Below are 20,647 nucleotides of genomic sequence, written 5' to 3'. Positions count from 1 at the left end.
CAAGAGATGCTATAATGAGTGGTAATGACAAAACATGACTTAAGTCTTGATCAAGCTCAACTAAAGATGTTAACAGATGTGAACAAAAGCAATTCATACTTGCTGGTAAGCTGGAAGTTCAGATATTGATAAATCCTGGCACACAACAATGAGCTTACACTTTGCTCATTCATTTTAACAAGCAGTCTTTCAGAAACATTCTCCTCAACTCACCGCAAGCCTAGATCCCTATTTACAAAAAAAAAAAAAGTACTGAAGGAATTTGCAAAATGGCTTTTAAAGGGCTTGGCAAGTTGAACAACTTTAAGGAGAGGAATGGAACACACCAGGCAGGAACAAGCCTGCAATTCTTTCTCCTGAATTCTGCAAGCGGTAATTACAGATTATGGATAATTAACACACACTAGCTTGAAAAGGAACAGTTATTGCTTCAGAAATTTATGAAAAACCCTCAAAAACCCCAAACCCAAAAGAAGCAGATACCCTAATTTGGAATGAGACAGTCTTGATTTTGAGTTGTGATCACAGCACTTCATAGTCTTTATAACTCATACAACAGCCAAACTTCCCCGCTTCCTGCCCTGCTTTCTTTATCTTTTTAAAAGATAGACAAACATAATGAGGAATAGTTTAGCTGACTACATATTCTAAAGATGAAAACTATTAAGTATTGGAGTTTGTATTGGATTTGTGACATCTACCGGATGTCACCTCCCACACCCTTAATTTTAATACTTCATTGTTAATACCATCCTCATCTTACAGCATGTTTTACTACATATTTTATTTTTAATTTGAATCAAAAATCAGAGTTCTTTACTGACAAAGCAACACAGCAAGTTACACAATTGGTTGGGTTCCCTCTAGTAAAGGAATATTGACTGCATGACTTAGTAATGTTTGTACAGCTTGATGAATATTCACTGGATAGGCTAACAAACCTGTCAACATAGCAACTGAACTAACACATACAACGAAGGGCTAGAGATTAAGTTCTCCAGAATTGTTTAATAGTTTCTTTGTAGTACAAAACTCTGATTCTAAGATTAACCAACTATGTCTAGTTTATACAGCTCACCATCAAGGTCTGCCACGCACTGGAGAGAACCAGTGCCTCATGCTAGACAAAATGATAGACAGCTTGCTTAGGCAGCAATATACTTCAAGCAAGTAGTTTAGAAAATTCTTTTAGACATTAATTTCCCTCTCTTTGCTTCCAGAGCAATGAACTGTAGCATTTTTTAATTAAAAGTGGAAAGCCAAGGTATTAACACACATACCAGCCCCCATCTCAGTATTAAGTTCAATGACAAAAATCCTAGCATGTTAGATTGCCACAAATTATCTTTGCACACTCGTGACTGGCTGTTTTCTTTAACTTTTACTCACTTCTCCCCTTGATAGCCTTCCCTTCAAGTGATCACCCTGAATGCCCTCTACAATCTGTCTTTAATGTTTCTCTTTTCCTTGTTATTTCTTATATGTCTTTTAGCAGAGATTGATACAAAGCAAAACCAAAACAAATCCCGCAACTGAGCAAAGGCTTGGGAATGATCACTGTCCTTTTTCTGTCTGTTATTCATGTCTCCGCTCTGTAACACTATCTATTTAAGCTGCCAATAAAATAACACAATAGGCAGTCCAGGGTCATATCAGGAAAGAAACCAATACCATCAAGTCTGCCCAAAATGAAGCTCAACCTAAAGTATCAAAATTGATACTGACTCACAGAAGGTTTTCAACTATGCAATTATCTATTTTCTCACTCTCTTCCTTGGGCCAGGGGGGAAAGCATTTTAGAGTATTTGGAGGTTTTCCTTCTCCTCAGCATAGGCTCTGTCACTTGAGATTTAAGTCCAGTCATACAAATAACATCTTTAAAAGTCTGCAATAAGGATCAGAAATACTTGTTTTGTTCTTAGAAGAACTAGGAAGATTCTAATTCTTTCCAGAGAATTCTCAACTTAGAAGAAATCTAAGTTCTGAAACAGAATTTTACTTTCCAGAAAGTCCCACGCCACTGAACGGCACTAAGAATGCCCAACCTCAGAATAATAAAAATAAAAAAGGATTTTTTTTATGATACTTAGTACTGGTAATGTTTCATTTAAGAATGCCCCAAGCCCATCAATTACACAGAAATACATTTCGCAAAAACTTGTAATTCAAAGGAATCATATTAAATGCTATAAGCTTATTAAAATAAATAAAATGAAAAAGCCTGCGATGGCAGGCTGTGAAGCCTGTTAAGAGAACAAAACATTTTATACAATCAGAATAACTATTTCGACTACTTATTGGTGAACCCGAATTGGCAGTTAGTTGCCTCTAAGAGCTGTGTTATGGAAAGAAAAAATAAAATGAGAAAACTTCATATAATTAAAGGTGTTTCAGATGATTAAACTCACTGGCAATTCTTTCCATGATTCAGTTACTTATTGACATAAAAATGCTTATTAGAGATATGAACCATCAGATAAGATGGCTTGCCACGTGTCTTAGTACTAAAACTTTACTGATTTAGAAGATAGTGCTGCTTCAATTCTCCTCCTGTTTTATGGTCTTATGTATGTCACTAGAACATGGTACTAAGCAAGAAAAGTCCATAGGATATAATCTACTACTGCTTTCTCATACTCACGAAGTTACATAAGAAGTTAAAGACAGAAACATTATATCCAATATAAAGTCTCCAAGGTTTTTTTATTATATATTACAAACATTCCAGATATCAAGAAGTTGTGGAAGTTATTTTTATTATTCTCTCCCACAAAACATCCCTCCTAAATAAAGGAGGTTCTGGTACTGTTCCCAGAAATGATGGAGTTGACAAAACTCAAACTTAATTAAAAACAGCAAAGGAAATCTAAACAAATGAATTGATGCAACTCTTCAAACTGCAGAAATAAAAAGAAAAAAAAAGAACAGAAGAGTTCTCTGTGTCAAAGATGCTTGCACTTATGAGCCATAAATATGTTTATTTAGCATTCAGAAAGTGTTAGCATGCTGACATTGTTGCCAGCCATTCTGTCTTAGCTGCCAATCATAACAACAACAAAACTCTATTCTCTCATACTGCAAACAAAATTCAAAGATTTGTTTTCTGTATTTGGAAGGACTATTTAGAAACCTTTTCCAAAGGCTGCATTAGTACATTTCTCATGGTTATTCTGTATCCCTGGTACATCTTCATAGCTCATAAATATTAATTTTCACTTCACAACAGCTATGTGGAAAAGGGAGTTTTGCACTGAAATTCATCATTACAAAAACAAACCTTTGACACTACCTTATTAAAGCACAAACTTTCTTTTGTCAAAGGGCCAACAGTTGTTTACCTATCTTTTGTTAAACACAAAGGATTTGAGAAAATCCAACAGAGACTGAATGCAGTTTGCTACCAAACTTACCATTCCCTTTACGAATGGGGTATTAGTATCAGAGAGTTAAATATTAAATATTTGAGTATTACTCTGAAGTAATAGTAAAACTGTATAGAACATGCCCACTGAAGAGATTTTAATATCAACTAGTGCTTTAAACAAAGTTATTCCTTGTATTATGAAAAGATAATTTCAACATACTATAAACCTAACAGAGAGTTTCAAGATGTGTTAATTTTCAATTTTTACTTAAATATTCTTAAACATATAATTTTTAGCAAAGTTTTACTTTGTCAATTCTGATACTTCATACAGAAAAATTAGGTGAGTTTGCTGAGAAGGATATAAAAGTATCTTTTCTCTGTGAAAGAATGAGTTTGTTTTTAAACAAAAATATTTTTTTTTGTTTAGGCAAGAAATATCAGCCTCTCTAATTTGCTGAGATACGTAGAATGTACTGCAATTCTAAGCACACATTAACAAACATACCTTCCTAACATCTGAGCTTTTAGGTTCTGTGGTCCAGGTGATGATTCGAGACACTGCTAACCTAGTTTCACTTGAATTTACAAAATCTCCTGGATCCATCTGTTGTGCAAGAGTCTCTATGTATTTAAGGATTGCAACTTTGACCTGCAAAGAGAAAGAGAGTCAGGTGGACAATGAAAATACTGTGCTGCAAGAACAAGTGTGCTCACAGAGCAGAGTGTTCATTCCCTAAAATAAAGATTTTTTTTCCCAATTAAACAAAATGTCTTTTCAGCATTGATATAAAAGTCTATACAATAAATTGATTTACAAATAGCTGTAACATTTTAAGGGAGTTATTCCACAGAGATTAAAATATTAATAGAAATCTTATATTTCTCTGGTAGCAACTAAAAGATGCTCAAATCATCACATATGCAGAAGCTTTTATTTACAAAAAACCCCCCGAAGTACGGAGAATATTTAAGAATAATCAGGACTTTAAAGAATTGTTCAGAATTAAGAACTTTTTTCAAGTACTAAAATGAAAAATGAACATAATCTGATGAACCAATAATCAGTTCCTATTAGTTCCTAATATGTAATGAACACTCAGCGTTCTAAAACACCAGAGTTGAGTAGTCACTACTTTTTGGGATAAGCCCTATGAATCTTCCTATTAAATACTAAAAAAGTATGGAATAGAATTTCTAGAAAAGACTAAGAAGGGGTCACATGCACACTTCTCCTTTGAAGGTATTTGGAAGAGAGACACATGGATTTACCAGGAGGACAGAAAAGCTGCTTTAGTCCCTCATTTGAGCACCGTTCTCCTACGCCACTAACTCCTACTGCTTACGAGGGATCTCTGTTTTACACATGCCAGACTGCAGCGTCTCTAATTTCTCCAAAATTGCACTACTGCACAGTTTTGGGCCAAGGGCTATTATGCCTTTATCTCCCTTAAGTATTTATCTCCTCAACTCTTGCTGCCCCAGAGATGTGTCACACAACCCGTTAACAAAAGTGGCAAACATTTATTTAGGCCACCTATTTGACTTAGCTGCTTTTCCTTCCACTTCCACTAATAATTATAGCGAACCAGAAATACCTACCAGGAGGGAGACACCTACGTCCATCATAACCAGAAAGTCAAAAAGTTCTGGGTGTATTTTTATTTGTTCCTGACTTACAGTACAAGTGTTCTGAGCAAAGCTATTTAGAAATTGCCCTTGGTCATCGAAACTTGTAAGCTATTAAAAACTCAACATACACCAAGCGACACACACATTAGTGATAGTTGATACATGTAGATTTATAGGGATTTTTTTTAGAACAATAGCATTTTCATAGCAGATGTTAAAGCGCTATTTCTCCAAAGTAACACAAGGAGCAGCTGGAGGCTTTCATCTTATGCAGGTCAATATCAAGAAATGCACCAAATCCCACACTATTTGCTAGATTCTTTCCAAGGAAAAAAACCCCCACAAACATCTCCGTAGCAAAAAACCTTAGGCTACATGGTTTTCCAAATACGAAATAATAACATCAAAATTTCTAGATTACCATGTGAAACCGTTACAACAGCACTATGTTTCACTGTTTATGATTTAAATATATACAATATCACACCTTAAAAAAAAAAAATCATTAAGAGCTGTAGCACTTAAAACATGCAGAGCCATTTCTCCCAATGAAAAAAAATCTGGAGTACTGTATCTGAGAAAGCAGTATTATTTAGACTGTAAACTACTCTCACAGACTCCTGGAAAGATGGAGGCTCTCAGGAGACAGAAGAACACTGAACAGAAGATGAATGGAGAGAATTCTCACTAATAAAAGCTTTTCAGTGAGACAGATACCCAAAGCTAAGTTTGACAGCTATTTTGAAAGAGAATGTTTTTCACAAATTACTTTTGAGAGAAGAAATTCTGGAAGGGGTACCTTTCTACGCTCAAATACAATGAGACAGTATTATTACAGATTTTAAAAAAACCCTACCCTGAAGCAATAATAGCAGCAAATCTACTTACAATTTATTTTTGTTATTATTTCCAGTAAATATGTAGAGAGTTGAGATTTAGAAATAAAAGATCTAACATAGTCCTTTTTAACAATCCATCTGTTCTCTCTGAAAGAGGAGATAAACAATTTTTGACTGCAATGAAAGCAGCTCCAGGAGTTCTTATAATGAATATTTGCTGTTAATCTGAAACAACAGTCTATGAAGTTCTTTAATACTGTCTCTACTTTCTTTGTACTCTTCTAGGTTGAATTTATTGTACTTTTGCTGCACTATAAACACTGAGACATTTTTCCTGTACAGCATATAACGCAGACATTTTGTTTAAGAATAGCACTGCGGTAGTAAGTGAGCTGAAATAGAGATCAAGCCACAATTAGCAGTATTATTCACAAAAAAAGATTAGACATAAATGGAACTAAAGTGCTCCACAAACATCTTTTACAGATAATGAAACAACAAATCCTGGCACAAAAATATGTGCAACTACCTCCAGAGAGTCAGGAAACACTGTAAGGATGCTATACAGTCAGTGCCAGAAGGCAAATTGTTTTCCTGTCCTGTGAAAAATTTGAGATTTACTCAGTTTTATTTGCTGCATCAGGGCAAGAGAAAAGAAACATTTGATGTAACAGGAAAAAGGAAAAAAGGAGAGAGGAATGTAGAGAAGTTGTTTTACTTAAACCAGAAAAAAGTCCATCTCTTAACTACAGTGCTTTACTGGGATGCAAGAGACTCTACTCTGCTTTACTCAGACTGAATATAAGCAATTACGCAAAGTGACTTTCAGATGGCCACATCCCAGGTGTCTGTCCCTAAGTTACTGGATACTTAGGAGTGACTGTCTCTGCCATTCTTTAACCAAATGACTAAAATACACACTAAGGATGAATTTTGAAGGGCTCTCTCATCTATGTGAATCTTGGTCATTGGTTGGTTGCATTTTTTAAATCCATAAATTTTAATATGGACTTAATAATAATAATAATAAAAAAAAATCTTCTGATCAACTGCGGCAAAAACATTTGTCAACAAGTCAGTATTTGCAAAGGAAACAAGGGTTCAGAAACTTCTAATGAAGTTCGGTCACAATGCTTAAATCAATTCCTCACTGAGTGCGATCCATTTGTTATTCAACCTGAGAAAAATGAAAGTGATGATTTGAAACGTATTTTCCACCCTTTGGAAAGCATATGTTCTGTACCTGCAAAAATAAGCTTAATTGATTATATCCCATCTAGAAAATTTTACTCCTGTGCCCATTCATACATTCAACCAAAACAGATACATGCATCTGGCAACTCTAAATTGTGTTTCAGCAGTTCACCACACCTACATTAAAATTATAGCAAAAGACAGTAAGATACAGCACAATACACTGTGCTGCATCCTCCATAACCTCTATGATTAGTCCTCTTACTGGCTAGCTATCCAAATCCGCCTCTGTAGCCACTCTAAAAGCTTGACTTCTATTGTCCAAGGCTTATCTGTGTTTATAAGTGTAAGAATGACAATGACAGTTTATTCTAAATGATCCTGATTATTTACTACTACCACATGAAAACCAGAGGGAAAAGTCATTTGTAGAAGGGAATCCTTCCACAGAGCAGATTGCTGATCCATCATCCCTTCTTATATCTGACTGTCTTTAAGGATGCTGAAAATGCTTTCTGTGATTTTTCCTGTCACAGTGAATGCTGTTTCTCAGTATATCTAGCCTAAACGCACATTCTACAACGAAATAATAACTTCTCAGACTAAAAACAAAAGCTGAAGACTTCAAGAAATGGAGCAGTGCCCTAAGATTATCAGTTAATCTGTTAGACATGTGGGTGCACTGAGGATGGGATTTAGACAAAATATTCCAGAATGTGGATATTAAATGAATACTTCTGTAATTTTTATTCAGTAACTTTACTGTCTGGATCGTGGAGTTGTGGTTACCTCAAAAAGATGGAAGTAGGGAGTAGATATCACTTTCTTCTGAAAAAAGCTTACCTTCTCTTAAACAGTTACATACTTTACTGTCCCCAAAATTATTTTTAAATACTCTTGATTTTATTTCAAACTAACAGGTGTTCTTCTATGGAGGTAGTTTTTACCAACATCTTGATTTCAGGAGTCCCTCTCAAATACTGGAAATTATTTTCAGAATGTCTTCCCATTAAGTGTTTCAGATTTCTTAATTCCTTCTAGGTCGCATCGTGAGTATTCTTGAACTTAGCCCCAACTCAGCCTAGTAGAAGTCCAGGTCTCGTTCCAAATCTACACTCTCAACTTCGAAACATGATCAATATGTGTTTACCAGCTATACTACTGTATGGAAAAAAAGGACATCTCAACCATCAAATTTACCTTCCTGGGGAGGAAAACAAGTAAAACAAAACCAATCCAAATTTGTTCCAAGGATTTATTTAAACAACAAACTGATTTTTACTACCTCATTTGCTGTCTTCAATAAATGACAGCAGTCCCTTTTTAACACAGCTCTACGAAGCAACAGTGGTCAACGTATCAACTGTCCTCAAAAGCTTAAAAATGTAAGTTTTACTGTATCGTAGACAAAAAAGGCATATTCATGTGACTTTAGGTTCAACATAACTTGGGAAAAGTCATATTCTTGTGCAGCATCAAACTATGTAAAAATATTTCGTGCAGGACAGAGCAGAAAATGCCAGTTATCATATGCTTGTTATTTCCCCATTTACACCACTTGTAAATCCTGTTAGGATTTGATGCATTTATCACAAAATCAACTCTCTTTGGATGTGTGAATGTAGTACAGAATACTTTTTACTTTTCACTTTCCAGTCACACTGGCACATCTACAGTTTATGTAAAAACGTGTGTAATTATAAAGCTACACACTTCTTGCAGAAATGTGTACCACAAAGGGAGCTGATTTAATATAGTAACTCAAGTTCATAATATTAAAATAATCTAAATTAATTCAAGACCTATCAGGCTGAATACAGGAAAAAATATGTATGAACTAGGAAAACACAACTGGGAAATCACAAACATAAAATTAGAAAAGACTTGATAGAGTGAGTTTGCATAACCAGCTTGATGTTAGACGGCCACATTTCTGTTGCTCATTTTTACTGTACTGTGGTTTTATTAGATCTCTCTTGCAGCAAACATTTTCATACTAGTGTAATGTTTAAAATTGAACATCTGCATGCTTAAAGTTTCTCGCAAAGGTTAGTAGCGGCATACAAATGCATTCAAATAAAAATTATCAGAAACACTGTAAGAGTTTGACATAGGGTTAAGAATAAAGACAGTAATTCAGACAAAAACCTTTGAGCTCCAAAAAGAGCGAAGCTGGTCCTGTAGTGCTGGCTTGACTGTCTGAAAGTTTACAAAAACAAAATCCACTAATTGAAAACCTCTTTTTTAACAAAAGTAACAATCCAAATTGAAATATTATGACAAGTAAATGTCTATCAATGAAGATTTTTGTTTGCAATGCAAGCCTGAAAATTCTTACCTTCAGGCTAGGTGTTTGGGTCTGGTCAACAGTAAATCTCATTAAAATACTGAACTGGAGATCATTTGGAAAAGATTCCCTGTAAAACAAACAAATCAAACCGTGTTAAGTTATGTGAAATTTTCTTTCAATACCTATTGAGAGGCACTACATAAGCCCTCACGCTTTTCAGTAAAGAAAAGCTTTAGTACTTCTAAAAGAAAAAACATTATACCAGTTTTGTTGATAACGTATCTGACTCAGAAACATTCATCTAGCACGTAAAAGGACAAAACTTAAGAAATTCCTGCTTTGGAGCAACTATAGCTAGAACAGATAATGCAAGTAATAAGGAATGATATAATAATGATATGGTAGTATTCTGATTCTAAATCTATGCAATCCCCAAATTATTATGCAATAGTACTTCTAAAGGTATACATCACATCCCTCCTGCACGCTTCTCTGAGTCATTCTGTTCCACTTTGGCTGCCTCTGCTCTCCCACACGCCGCACTGCAGGTATGACCTTCAAGGGCTTTGCTGCAGCAGCAAAAAAGAGGTGTAGCGGATCATATGCCCTCTCTCCCTGCAACTCACACCCCATACCCTTCCCCAGAGTTCACAGCAGATCTGCCACATTAATAGGTTATACCTAGACCACTTATACTGTTCTGTACTTCAGCGAATGGAGGGTGAGAAGGTGAGAAGTAGGTCCCAGAACTCTTCCACCTCTACTTAAAAAAATCTGTCTTTCATTTGGAAATAAAATTGGCCAGGGATGGGCAGCTCTGATGGCCCCCCCCAATCACGTAACATTATTCTGGGACCAGGATAGTAGTGAAGTGTGGGGAGAGTGAAGGGAAGACAGAAAGCAAGTCTATTGCCATAACTCCTTAAAAGCCTGCTGACACCAAGAGATGAATATTGCAAAAATACTTTTATATCAAAATAAAGAAGTTCAAACACAAGCACTGTATCACTGAATGCAAGGCCAGACAACAAATGTACATGACTCAGATGCGCGTTTTGGAATCAGACAAGTATATCATTTTAATTGCTCAGCATTAAGGACTTGAACGTTTTCAACTAGGAGTCATTTAGGAAACCAAAATGCTTAAGCAGCGAGATTTACTAAGTTTCATGATCTGTTATTAGCTCTGCTTTTTTCCAAGGATCTCCTAACACACCAAAAAAAAACCCTCAAAACTTGGAAGCAGCATGAAGGTTTGGGTATTTTTTTAGCTTTGGGTTGTTCGTTTTTTTGTTGTTTTTTTTTTTTTAAGAACTTGTTACCTTGTGACATCAAGTGCCTTCTGAACTTTTGCTTGTACAGACCCAAGCAAATCAGCACCCATTTTTTTCAACAGCTGTGTCAGCAGTACAAAGAGCCAGTCCTGCAGATCTTCTTTATGAACCTGGATGAAGTCCACCAGTGTCTCCAAAAACATACTGAACACCTAAAAGGCAGAAGAAGATGGAAAGAGGGTAGGATGGGGCAAAAGAGGAAACGACACTGACGTAAGCTGAACTTACAAACAAAGAAGAAAGCAGTAAGGGAATCAGAGGCAGAGAAAGGCAGTGTTTTGCAGCCAAGCAGAAGGGGAAAAAAAAAAGAAAAAAGAAATCTGTCTTGTTTTTTCATTGGATTTTGATACAAGAGTACATTGGAAATGTTAGCCGACTTCTGTAGAAGTTTGACAATTAGGTATTCCATGCAGTTTCGTCAAGAAAAGAAACGCTTACTGTGATGGCTGGCGCAACCTCAATTTTTTCAGTAAAACTTAATTTTTTACCCTTTCAACCTTTCAAATTGATTTGACATATTTCTCGATGACTACAAAAAACACTTTCTCGCTGAAACCAAAAAAGCTGCTATAATTCTTTTTCGAAAAATATTAATTGTGAATTTCTGCATTACTGAATACTGCAAAATCATGAAACCTGGACAATTTGTGGAACAGAACAAGATTTTCCTGCTATTGCAGGTACCCAAAACCCAAATTATTCAGAGTAGGGAAAAAAGCCACGATACGTTTTAGATTCACAGATGTTTAAAACACAGAAGTACTTTTGTCTTTTCAAAAATGGGTTATCCATTCTGTTCTTTTCAACAAATAATGTTAAATACAGTAAATACAAGTAATGTTGAAAAGAAAATTCAGTAAAAAAAAAAGTATATTATTGTAGTTATAGTAACCTCAGCACTCAGATCAGGAAGAAGGGCTTTTTGGAGTGAAGGGATAAAGGAAGGCATGACGAATAGGTAACGTTGTTTAAACAGTCTTTTTAGTATCTCATTAATTTTATTGTTTTTTTCAAGACTTATGGTGAAATCAGCTCTATATCAGTGTGGCCTATGGGTTTCCCATTTCTCCGGTAAGAAAAATGGGTGTTTGGGCTGAAAATGCTACCTTCACAACTGATATGCGCTCCAGCACATAGCTTGGTACAGAAGCAGAAGTATCGCTATGATGCAAAGAGTGTTGGAGAGATATTGCCTCGCGAGTATTTATGACATGTGTACAAGGTTGGAAATAGCTGCTGCAGAGGAAGGGCTGGCACCCCACATCCTCCTGTGGCTGACCTGGCTTGTCATAAGGCCAAATTCTGCTGCTGTCTGTAAGAGTAGATGATCACAAACTGTGATCAAACCTCCCATGGCTGCAGAAACCAGCCCACAGAAGTGGGCTTTCTTCCACAGAGCTAATAGAGAGTATGGAGGAGTTGGTACATGCTACTGCATGCCTTCATCGCTGAGGAAATTACATCTCTCTTCATGTTGATAATCAAGCCAGGGTAAGCAAATTCACCCATAAAGTGAAAAAAATCCATGTAGGTATCTTTTAAAGAAATGCCTTGAAATTTACATTAGAAATAAAAAAGTAAATTAAAATTCTTTCAGGATCTAATAAAGACCAGGGAGAATTTTTTAATAGACATCTTAAATACTGAAAAGCTGTGTTAGAAACAAAACAGTACAAACCCTACTCAACACAGAGCCCATCACGATGAGGTACTTTAATTAACTTCCCCTTTGGGGCAAACTACACTGTAGATTGTAACAAAAAAAAAAAAAAAATATTGCTAACTCCTCTGCTATCTGCCTAGATTTGTACGCAAGTCTGAGGTTTAAAAATTACCCTCGCAGTAGTGGTGGGAAGAAATTTTTATGCTTGGGATTGGAAATGTCTTCTGAAACAATATACCACTTTGTGGATGCACAAGCAGTGGGCACAATTGTAACACCCAGGCAAAAACGAACCAGAAAGTATTGTAATATGACAGCCTTCAGCTTTCACAGCCCTAAAATAAGGGGAAAATATATTGGACTTAGGTAAATAGCAAAAAAAACCCCACACAAAAAACCTCAAAAACAAACAAACAAAAAATCTATAAAGATTACACCAGGGGTCTTAACTGTATTTAAAAGCCTTCAAATTAAACTATACAGCTATGTATAATTTTAAAACTGTATCTATTTCTTCAGGTTTGCAGACACTGAGACACATGTCTTTTTCATTAAAACGTGCAAGCTGAACAAACTGGTTACAGCTCTTATTTGATACAGTAATGTGGACTCCTTATGCCACTTTAAACATGTGAAGTGGTTTAAATTGAAATCATGATGAAGTGAATTATGAATCACTACGGCAAAAGCACTCTAAAGATCCTGTGCCAATGTTTTAGCTGTTAAAAATACACATAACTGAAGACTCAATTGTGTTTTCAAGCTTTGTCTCATTTTAGGTTTACCACAGTGAATGTCTGGAGAAAACTCAAATAAGTTGAGTCATTTTGTTGTATTTAAAAACAATATGAATCATGCCATTTTGTCTTAGGCCAAAGCATGAAGAATTTAAGGCGGCTGTAAGAGCATTTAAGGTAAAGGATGAATTTGGAATGGAAAAATGGAACTCAACCACATTGAACAATGTATGTGGGTACTGCGATTTTTGCAGTTTCCATGTTTATGATGTAAATTAAAATTCTGAAATCAAGCATATAAAGTTGAAGTTTTTAATAATTTGAGAGTGGAAAAAAATAAACATATATGAAAATATTTCTAAGTGATCTACCTTGAAAGTGAATAATTTCAGATGTGCCAACCACCACAATATAAAGCAGGAATGCATAACCAAACGATGTCAGTTAATTAGTAGATAAAGCACATCTCGAAACTTTACCACACAGTTTACATAATTGTATATAGCATTTTATGATTGCAAAAGGCTTGACACTGCATGAACTCTTTGGGGAAGAAAAATAGAGAAAAAGGGTTAATTGCACATTCATGCAAGTAAGGTTAGGCTTCCAACAAATATTGAACCAACTTACTCTCTAAAGAGAGTTCCAACACAGGGGACAGCATGCAAAACGAAACAAAACCAAATCAAATAAAAAAAAACAACAAAAAAGGGAAAAAGATAAGAACACACAAATTAGTGGCCATCAATACAAAGTTCCTGTATGGAATATAAAACAAAAGAAAACAAAAAAGGTATTTCAAAACTTTTATGATATAAATTTAGTAATTTTATTGGGATATCCCATGTATTTTAAAAGTAAACACTTGGCATATCCTTCAGAACATTCTCCCATTTTCTCTTCCAAATGATAATACCCTCTTTTTCTAAGCAATTCCCAACATCCAGCTATCATGTTAACGTAAACCTTTAAAAAAAAAAAAACTCGAACAAAAATGATGACAGAGTAATTCCTACAGACACTTAAAAAGAGTCTAAGATGAGATTTGTGTAGCCATATGCATGTGATAAATTCACAGTTCATTAACTCCTGTACTTAAAGGATCCTCCTGATAATATATTGATAACTACTAATAGTTTTGCAACACCAAAAAGCAGGCAAGGTTTCAGTGGCCAGAACAGGTGTACCACATGTGCAGGACACATCTTCAAAACCAAAGCAACATTATTTTGTGTCAGAATGCCCAGTAAACAAAACCATCAACTAGAATAATTCAATGTAACATTCCTAAAGGATTAATGAAAAGATAAAATGCTCTTCTGACATATACAAATTTTGGAATACTTTCATTATCCTTCCCTGGCTCCCCCACTACCAAAAAAAAAAAATCTCCAGGGTAGTTCTGATAAAGGCATAGCTGCAATATTAATTAACAAAAGAACAAGTGAAATTCAACCAAGCTGCTATTCATAATTTTGTCATTAGTTCATTTAGAAACCAGTAATATTTCAACATTTAATTTTCTTTCCTCTCCTCTCACTTAACTGGTCTTTTTTTGGAATGTTTTCTTCAGTTTCTCTTTAACTGCTTGGCTTTAGTCTTTTCTTCTGGTTTTCTGTAGTATGTGAGTAACTTTAATACCATGTTGCTGCGTGCAATGCAAGTTTCTTCCAAAATACATGGTGTCACGGATAGCAGCTAAGTAACTTTTTGCAGCAGGAAAAATAAGCAGGACAGATGAACACTAAGTTAACCTGTCAAAACTTCTCACCAATCTGAACATAAATTTCTACTACAGCGATAAGGAAGGCTTAAAAATATGTAAAATGTATTGTACAATCAAAGTAGTTTTTCAGAATTCTGCTGGGAAAAGCCAATAGCTCTGAAATACTTTGCTTTGAATTTTTCTGGGTTATCATTTTACCAATTCTGAAATAGAGACACGAAGTTGGACATGCTACACTCAACATAAAGGATAAGGTGTCTTCCAAACAAGCCTATAATTCAAACAAAAATATGAAGTTACATGTTTTTTACAGAATACTTTTATAACTTTATTCAGCTCCTTATTTACCTGCAGTTCTTTTGCTATGGAAAATTACTGCATATACAAGCTGTACTAGTAACCCAACTCCCACAAAAATCGTAAAAATACTATCAAGCGAAGTAACTCAGTTAAAAAGATTTTAATGTTCTTAGAAAACAGAAGGATTATTCTCCTTGTTACATCATCCATACTGGGTCTTTACCTAGGTAAAAGTGAATAAAAGGTCACATTTTCTTTTATAGTGAATTGTGGTCTCCTCCTTACTTATGGAATACTAACAACACTGTAAAACTTAATCAGCAGTCTCAAGTGCCAGCCCTATCTATGAAATTTGAGGAAGACATCATAAGCTATGATAATACAAAATACCTTGGAAAATATGTAAGTACGCATTTGGTATAATTCATCAGACTCATCATGTACGATTTAGTCCAACCACTTTCTTCATGATTTAAATTACTGCACCAGAGCCTTTTACTTTTAATTGAGAAAAAAACGTTACTCATGTTGAAGTGGCCTCTATAAACAACGTGTCTTCTTCAAAATACTTACAAATTTTGAGCACAAACTGTTGAACAAATTCAATGCATTTCAGATGAAATTAACCTTTAATTTCAATTATTCTGCAAAAAAGGTGGAAAATTATCCTGTTCAAAATTGCAAATTAAATGGAAATCTGATACCATCAACTACTTACAGAATACCATTTGTGAAATTTTTACATGTGCAAATACCGTTGACATTTTACTGCAACTGGTTTTCTATTAATGTATGTTTTCAAATGTTTACTGCAAGTAAGAAAAACCTAAACATACCTTACTGTGAGGATCAGCAAACATTCTTGTGAAGATTTCACACAATCTTTTCAACTCAACACGACTGTCAAAGTGACAACAATACATTAGTCAACTCCCCCTGCTAGTACCAAAACACTAATGCATAGCAATCAGTGAAATCAGCTGTCAATACTGAATCAAATAATCTAGTAAACAAAGTAGAAAAAAGCATTTTGTTTATGACATGGATAAAAATGTAATGGATTTTGTCTGAAATGACTTTCAACCTAGAAATGTCTCTAATTCATATATTAAACCAGTCCGAACTATTTTAACAGAGCAGATAACGAAAAAGGTATACTTAGCACCTGGTAGTAAACTGTTTCTTCTGAATAAATACAGTAATAATAACAGTAATCACAATAATATTATAATAATAAAATAAATAAAAATAAAGGTCTTCCATCAATACTATATGCAAGCATTTCAGGAATATTTTGTATTGCAAGAATTCTCTTGATTTTACATTCAATTTCTTAAACTAAGCTTTTTAAAACAGATCTTATACACCAGTGGCCAGAAGTGATAATAGCTTCCTCATTCCTATGCCCATCTTACAGACACACACCCCGCTTTGCCTCTCCCCAACTTTCTGTACTCTTTAGAACATTAGCCTCCTTTCCTACTTCCCTTGCTTCACTTCAACTCTGAAATTAAATGTTTTTCTGTTAACATGTCTTCTTACCTTAATGTTCTCTGGTTCTTTAGTAAGTTTTGCAGGCCTAGAAGGCCTTCTTTTCTCTCTGACCAGTTGGAGCTAGCACAACGATTTAGAACTTCAGCCACATCTTCTGTCTGTCTCATATATGTTGGTATGCTTCCATTTCTAGAGCTATAGGACCTTTCTGAACAGGCACTTGATGCATCACTGTTGGCATCGTCATCTGAGTACATCCCGTAGGACTCGTATCTTCTTCGCACAGGCTTCTTCTATTGCACAGAAACACCCGCAATTAGTACTGATTTTCAAAAAGAAAGTATATACATACCCATAACCAGTAGAAACACCAACAGTTCAAATAATTGGTGTGATCCCTACTCCCTGCAGTGACAAATGGCTCCAACTGTTCAACAGGTCAAACCGAGTTAAAAAAAATATTTTAAAGAAGTATGGCTTGTGCAGTATTACAAATATAAAAGCAGAGCAAATGCAGAGAAGACATACATTTGATGAAACATTCAACTGGAAGTTTACTTGTAAAAATCCATAAAATTGTATTATAGGATGACATAAAGACGGTATTGAAAGTTAAGTTCTTTCACTCGATAATTTTATATATACTACAGAATATAAGAATAAGGTCTAAACCCACTTATTCTGTCATTTTAGCTTACTTTGTATCAAGCATGTTAATAGCAAAATATTAAACTACTGAAGAAGGAAAATAGTTTCTATACCTTAGTCCGTATGTCTCCTAAGAGCTGTTAGCAGTGAATTATTGAAAAGAAACAGAAATTGAGAACAGGAAGGTAAGGCATAGCAGCATTGTGACTATTAAACTACCTGCCACTGGAAAACATATCGTCTTATTGCAAATTTTGTTCTTAGTTCTCTTTATCTGATTAGCGTATCATGCACTGCCAAGAAGTAGTTTGCTAAGCTTCCATTTCCAGGGAAATATTACACATCATCTGCTGGTTGGTCACAAAGACTTCTCTGTCAAAATCTTTGTGTCTTATGCAGTGATATTTGAGCATGAAGACTTTAACACATGCAGTCAATTGCTATCGAAGTATAAAACCCTCATTTAAACTTTATTTTACAATGAACTTCTCCATCTCTTTAACTTCATATTAATATCTCAATTTTGTCATTGTAGCAATTAATACAGCAGTCAATATCTGCCCCCCCAATTAATTACATAATGCAAAATCCCAAATCCCCTAAAAACAGTAACAAGCCAACAAAAAAAAACAACATACCAAAGGCCAGAGGAAAAAAAAATACGCTACCTATCCTAACGTGAAAAACGCACACCTCTGCAAAATGACTCTGCCATTCAAATTTTGTAGTTGAAGATAGTATTTAAAAATTGGGTTTCATTACATACTCAAAGAAGTGGTGGTATTGCTTTCCCCTTAATTATCATTGACATTTGCACAGGGTTCTTATTTTTGACTGTGGAGTAACTTAAAGGGTATCGCAATACAAACTAGTCAATATATCACATATCAAGCAACCTTATTGTCAACAAAACAAGCATACATACATGTGTAAGAGAAAAAAGGAAGGGAAAAAAATCACAAAGATGAGCATTTTTTAAAAGGGTTGCCATAAGTTAAAAGACATTCTTTTAAAGAAATAGAATCTGCAAGGCCAAGGACTGTGCTAAAGTAAGAGGTACAAAAATATGTAGAGATCACCATATTGCTGCATTTCATACGTCTTATATTCAAACCCAATCTTTGCCAGAAGGCCGATATCCCTTTGGCTTGAGCAGTATTATAACTGGCTGAGTATTTTTCTTACCATAAAAATAATACTACAATCCAGAATATTTCCCATTTTTATATTACATCTGTCAGTACTCTACATCCTAGCTTTTCAAAACACTGTTCTGAGGGTGGGGCTTCAGTCTATGATAAAACAAGAAGAGCACTCATAATCAGATTTCCAGCTAAATGGAGCCATTTGTACAGGACAGCCTGTTAGAGCATGGTAGGCAACAAGGCATGCAAATACTGCAATAACAAAATGTTGCTGTTCTTGATCCTTCTTTGTAATGACAGATTTCAGGTAAAATATACAAACAAGTTTTGCTCTAACATCTCTTGAAGCATCATGCTATTTTTGGGTCAGGTAATACAAACCAGTTTCTATGAACAAACTTTGTTACTTCAACAAAGCAGGACACATTCAAGCTTCAAGAGCAGTCACTGGAAGCATGACCTTCTCCTCCATTTTTATTATTTACCACATACTTTGCCCAGCTAAATTTGAACAAGCTATGAAGCTGCTCAAAGTACTAATGATACTTTTCACTATTAGTGCATTAGTGCACCATTAGCACTGATGATGCTACCAATGTAGCACCAATGTGGATAAATGTAGAGCACAGGCTTTCAAATTATAGCCAGAAATTTCTCATGTTTCATGGACTGCTTTTCTATTGTTCCCGATGCCAAAATCCAGACTGAATTCCAATTTACTAATTAACATTCCTCAGGAACACTGAAAACCTTTTGCAAGTTGACAATATCAGAAAGGGGAAAACCCACTCAATTTCACCGTGACCTCTTAACCAACATTTCACGTGTATCCTGATGTCTATGCCAGTGAAGGCACACAAATTTTAAACTAATGTGCCAAGACAACAGTATTAACCAAGAAATCAATAAATTGCCAGACTAAGAACACAGGAGTTCTTCAGGTTTTTTTTCTTTGAAATTTTGTTTCTTTCTATCCAGTCATATCTGGCTATAATTACATTTTTTAAGAGTCTAATTTGTAGGTTTTTTACTAATGTTCCAAATAAACTTTTTGTCAAAACAAAGTAATAATAAATTCCTTAAAGCATTCTAGTAACTAGATAACAGGTACCTATAAATACTTAATGATATGCAAGTAGTATGCAATACCTGATAAAAACGTATCTGACAGAACATCGGTATTTTAAACTAATTCAAGATTTCAGCTTGGTGATGTAAATGTCAGAATAGCAAAATACATGATGAGGTCTGTTTCGCTAAATAGGGCAGGGATGTAGAGGAGCCAAACCCACCCTTTTAAAGAACAGTGAAGGTTAAGAAAGAGAATGGCATAACCAGTTTTAAATTCGGAGTCATTCTGAAAACAAAAGAAAACAAAAACTAAACTTATGAAATGCTGCCTGCCAAGCCACCAGTTCATCTCTTCAGCATCAATCTCACAGACAGAACAACTTTAAACGGAACCCAGGCTTATGATAAGCAGAATGCTTTAGCTGTAATCATTCCCAGCTCAACTTATCCCAAAGTTTGTCTGGCTGTTGTGGGAAACTGCTGGTTAGTCCTACTCGCTCAAATGGCTCCTTGGGCCACTCCAACAGAACAGTCCAAGACTACTTCTGTCTGCCATGGAAACATCTCTGTATTTCTCATAAGTTAAGACTTCTGTATAGAACAAAAATTCGAATAATTTGCAGCTCTAACAATTCAGTTTCTCTTTTTTCACCTAGAAGCCAATATAATAATGAATGACAAGTTCTTTTGCATACTTTAACATACAGATAGCAAACATTTTAAGGGTCTGCAAGATACAAGTTAAGTGCGAGATTCTTACCAAAGCATCAGCTACTGCCTCTTCCACGTCAGAACCTGTGTTCAGAACTCGCATAGCACTAACTGATGATGACAATCTACTCGACTGACTAATTCCAAAGCCGGTACCTGTTATAACAACAACAAAAATGAATATAAAGAATTCAGTCAGAATAGCAACGTGGGACATTAATACCACACTCACTTAAAAAAACCCAAGCAGAAGAAAAACTTTTGCTTAACATTTCTACTAAATTATGTAGTGCCTAAAATACTGGTTATTTTAATTCTGAATTCTTTAGCAGTACAGAGAAAAGTAAGAAATCAAGCAAAAACAAAAGCACCATATACAATATTCTATTGCAATATCACAGGGAAAAAAACCGACAAAACAATGGTTTTAATTGAAAGAACCTTTTTTTTTTTTTTAAATTAATGTCTTCATTTTGGGTTTTTGTTTTCATTTAGAAAG

At 35.0% G+C, this 20,647-nt stretch overlaps 1 protein-coding gene across 26 annotated transcripts in view; it reads right to left on the bottom strand.

The window, feature by feature from the left end:
- The window catches only part of CLASP2 (cytoplasmic linker associated protein 2), a gene marked incomplete at its 5' end in the record, with an annotated part of 149,484 nt that overhangs the window by 13,091 nt on the left and 115,746 nt on the right, over positions 1–20,647 (bottom strand). For 13 of the 26 annotated variants that reach the window (XM_082015479.1, XM_082015489.1, XM_082015468.1 and 10 more), the window contains 7 exons: positions 3,873–4,016; positions 9,368–9,446; positions 10,642–10,805; positions 15,916–15,979; positions 16,622–16,866; positions 17,335–17,358; positions 20,198–20,304. In XM_082015479.1, coding sequence (XP_081871605.1) covers positions 3,873–4,016; positions 9,368–9,446; positions 10,642–10,805; positions 15,916–15,979; positions 16,622–16,866; positions 17,335–17,358; positions 20,198–20,304 — 827 coding nt within the window. Of the gene's footprint in view, positions 1–3,872; positions 4,017–9,177; positions 9,229–9,367; positions 9,447–10,641; positions 10,806–15,915; positions 15,980–16,621; positions 16,867–17,334; positions 17,359–20,197; positions 20,305–20,647 lie in introns of all 26 variants that reach the window. The other 13 variants (XM_082015492.1, XM_082015470.1, XM_082015491.1 and 10 more) reach the window with 2 other exon arrangements.

This window comes from Phaethon aethereus (assembly GCF_964289735.1).
Source record: "Phaethon aethereus genome assembly, chromosome: 2".
NCBI classification, from domain to species: Eukaryota; Metazoa; Chordata; class Aves; order Phaethontiformes; family Phaethontidae; genus Phaethon; species Phaethon aethereus.
This window is presented reverse-complemented; position numbering and strand designations above follow the sequence as displayed.